A 3,227-nucleotide genomic window follows, 5' to 3' on the forward strand; every position below is an offset into this window, starting at 1 on the left:
AAGTTATGATGTGATGATGATGAAGCAACCTCCGAATTTCGAGTGATAGACAAATATTTCTAAGCAGGCAGTACTTAAGCTGTGCGTAATGTAAGCGCTCTGCACACCCTCTCAGAATCAGAATCGAGTCCCCAGAGCCAGAGCCAGATTCGTTTCTTGTCGTTTGCATGGGCCACACTTCAGTTCGCCACTTGAGTCACCTCTTCGTCGCACTTCACTCAATATATGCCATGAACGATATGCCAAGCCAGGGGAATAATAATAAGAAACAAGTACAAACTTCATTAGGGCAGAGCATGCATCGTTTGTCTAAAGATCTACACAATTTTCAAGTCTAGTTCATGCATTTAAATTTGATTTTCATCTTCATTTGTTTAACTGAATACAAAACATAATGCTGAGTTGCTGTTATAATTAGATTTTTGATGGGAGTGTTCTACAAAAAAAAAGCATATGAAAGCGGAGACCTAGAAATTCCCTAGGAATTCCTATTGAACACCGCATAAAACTTTCTTATTGTTTAAAATATATAATTTTATATTCTGTTCTTAATGATGTTTTATAACAATTTTATACCCTGAACCTATTGAATATGGTTAAAAAGGGCATAAGGTTATAATGGTAGGTATGTGAGAGGCAAAGGGAGGGATCCTCGACCCCATTAGGTATATATTTTTGTTATAATCAAAAGCCAAATCGATCTAGCCATGTCTGTCTGTCCGAATGTATGAACGCTTCGATCTCAGAACCTATAAGTGCTACAGATTTAAAAATTCGATATACGATAATCAATAACTTGTCCCGTTTCCAAGCAATCGATAACAGTCTATATTATAATTCTAGTTTTAAAGCAAATCTTTTGGGTTTTGTAGCTAGAGTCAATAAATTTGACACTTAGCTTCTAGAACAATTTGTAAATCAAGTATTTTTTTCATTTATTCATTTTATAGCTATAGTTAATCCCCCGCCGTTATCTAGCTTTAAATCAAACAAAAATCAACTGGAACTACCCACTAATTTAAGGCAAAATTTGTCTTTACTACAAATATTCTGTTGCACAATAAGATCAACTGTTGAAAATGTCATCAAGATCGGTTAAGAAGCACAGAAGTGTTAAATATTGACAAGCCAAGTGTCTGCAAGCGCATAGCGCAAGAATTTCCGTATAAATGTGCATTAATGAATTATATTGTGCGTTTGCTTTGAATTCTATTAAAGGAATTGCAATTGCGGTTGTACTGTATACACAGACTATTTTATTTCAGTTTCATTTATTTAGGTTAAAAAGAATTCTTCACATATATGTGAGTTATGAGGCGATGGCAAATGGTTCAGTCGGTTGAGAATGTTCTTAGGAGTGGAAGTCTTTTTCAAATTTATTTGAAAATCCAAGACAAATGGCCCTTAGATGTAGAAGAAAAAACCATGGTGAATGGAATTGCATGCTGTTATCATAACTATGAGGAGTTAATGGAAAGACAATTTAGATTCGACTCCTATCTATTGTTGATTTAAATGGGATTTCTCCTTAATTTGGAGATATTGATAAAATTGTTAATTGGTTGTTTTTTATTTGCCTCCCGATGAAGTACATTGAGAAATTCACTACATTGATTTTAGCAACTACAGTAGACGAAAACTACTTATATACTAACACGATTTGGCGTGGTTTGGATTTGCTTGGTTAGGTTGAGCTTGGTTTACTTAAGATCTGAAAGACCATTTTGTATTAGCAGCTGACGAATACGCTTGCAGCCCATTTCCTCGACATCGAGCAGTGCTTCCTCAATGATGTAAGAGAGCGTGTTTTCGTCCAGGGTACGCTGCTCCAAGCGCAACTCGTTGTCCAGGCAGGCTAACAGGTCGGCACGTTCAAAGGGGCGATAGTTGATGATAGTTGTGTCCATGGGCAGCTGCTGCAGGAGCTCAAATTGTTGCCAATAGTATTGCATATCCAGATTGAAGATGTACACCACGAGCACAGTTTGGTTGGCTGCCACAGTGGGATCACCCTCGCGCTCATGCAGCAGCCTGTTGTAGATGGGCACAAAGCTGTGATCGCACGGCGACAAATTGTCAATGATCAGCAAATTCTGGCCGCAGTCGGACAGCTGCTCGACATAGTTACGCATCATGTTGAACTTGTGAGCGCCATCTGGCACATAGGTGCTCCACGAGTAGGTGTGCACATTCTCCGGCCAGGGGAAATGTTGCCTCAATGCCATTGCCGTAAGCGTTTTGCCCACGCCGGGCGGGCCCAGCAGCGCCACGGATTTCAATGGCCTTTCGCTTTTAACGGAGCGTTCCAAACGCGCCAGTGCCTGCTCCTGGTTGAGCACCTGTTTGCCAATTTGGCGAAACATTCGCATCGTGTCCAGACGCTGGTTGCAGTGATAAGCGTGCAGTGATCCATCTGCCGGAAGCTCGTCTTGGCCGCCTGCACAGTGACTGCCCAGGCTCAGGAGGCCCGACACGCCGAGCCACAGGGCCTCTAGTGTGCCGGATAAGCCTGCAGCCTGGCCTAGCTCACCGGCTGGCGACGAGTCCAGGCTATGGAACCACAGCACCACCAGCACTGTGGCCATGCCCGTGACTATCATCAGGCCCTGTACCATGTTCGTTTGTTCGCTGCTCTGCAGCTGTTGCCGATACGAATGACAGCTGGTGTTCCGCAAAATGCCCCTCTTTCGTGGATCCTCAAAGTCGCCAGAGAGTCCAGATTCCTGGGGCTGTATGAACGAATGGCGGGAGTGCATCCTGCTTGGGGCTCTTTGCATGACAATATCCTTATTATGAAATTAAAACACGAAATTTAATTTGTATTGATGGAGGCGTACCAAGAGATTTGTATAAAATTTGTAGATTGAGGTTAAAAAATACAACAAAATATAAAAATTGTCAGCTCTGACAGACGTTTCCACTCATTAGGCTAAACATTGATGTAATTTAAAGAGAAAACGCTTCAGTCGACAAACCAGACTCGAATTCAGTATGAGGAAAGCTATAAATATATATGCATATATATTTTTATTTATATTCAATATCACATATTAAGAATTGGGTTTCTTATAGTCTGAAAAACTTAATACGTATATAAGACGGTAACTCCTCGAACTTGCCGAAATGCCAAAAAGAGCAAAACTAGCAACATATGTTATAATAATAGTATTAATACTTGTATCTATTTAAATTAACAACAGCTGCAAATGAGCTAAGCTGATTGACTG

General features: G+C 40.6%; 1 protein-coding gene across 1 annotated transcript; it reads right to left on the reverse strand.

Annotated features, from left to right (window-relative positions):
• Window positions 1–1,556: 1,556 nt before the first annotated feature.
• LOC115769601 lies at window positions 1,557–2,877 on the reverse strand. Its single transcript, XM_030714494.1, has one exon. The coding sequence runs from the start codon at window positions 2,775–2,777 to the stop codon at window positions 1,701–1,703; it is 1,077 nt and encodes a 358-aa protein (XP_030570354.1). The 5' UTR covers window positions 2,778–2,877; the 3' UTR covers window positions 1,557–1,700.
• Window positions 2,878–3,227: the final 350 nt, after the last annotated feature.

Source organism: Drosophila novamexicana, unplaced genomic scaffold (assembly GCF_003285875.2).
Source record: "Drosophila novamexicana strain 15010-1031.04,08,12 unplaced genomic scaffold, DnovRS2.1 tig00000009-arrow-pilon, whole genome shotgun sequence".
Lineage (NCBI taxonomy): Eukaryota > Metazoa > Arthropoda > Insecta > Diptera > Drosophilidae > Drosophila > Drosophila novamexicana.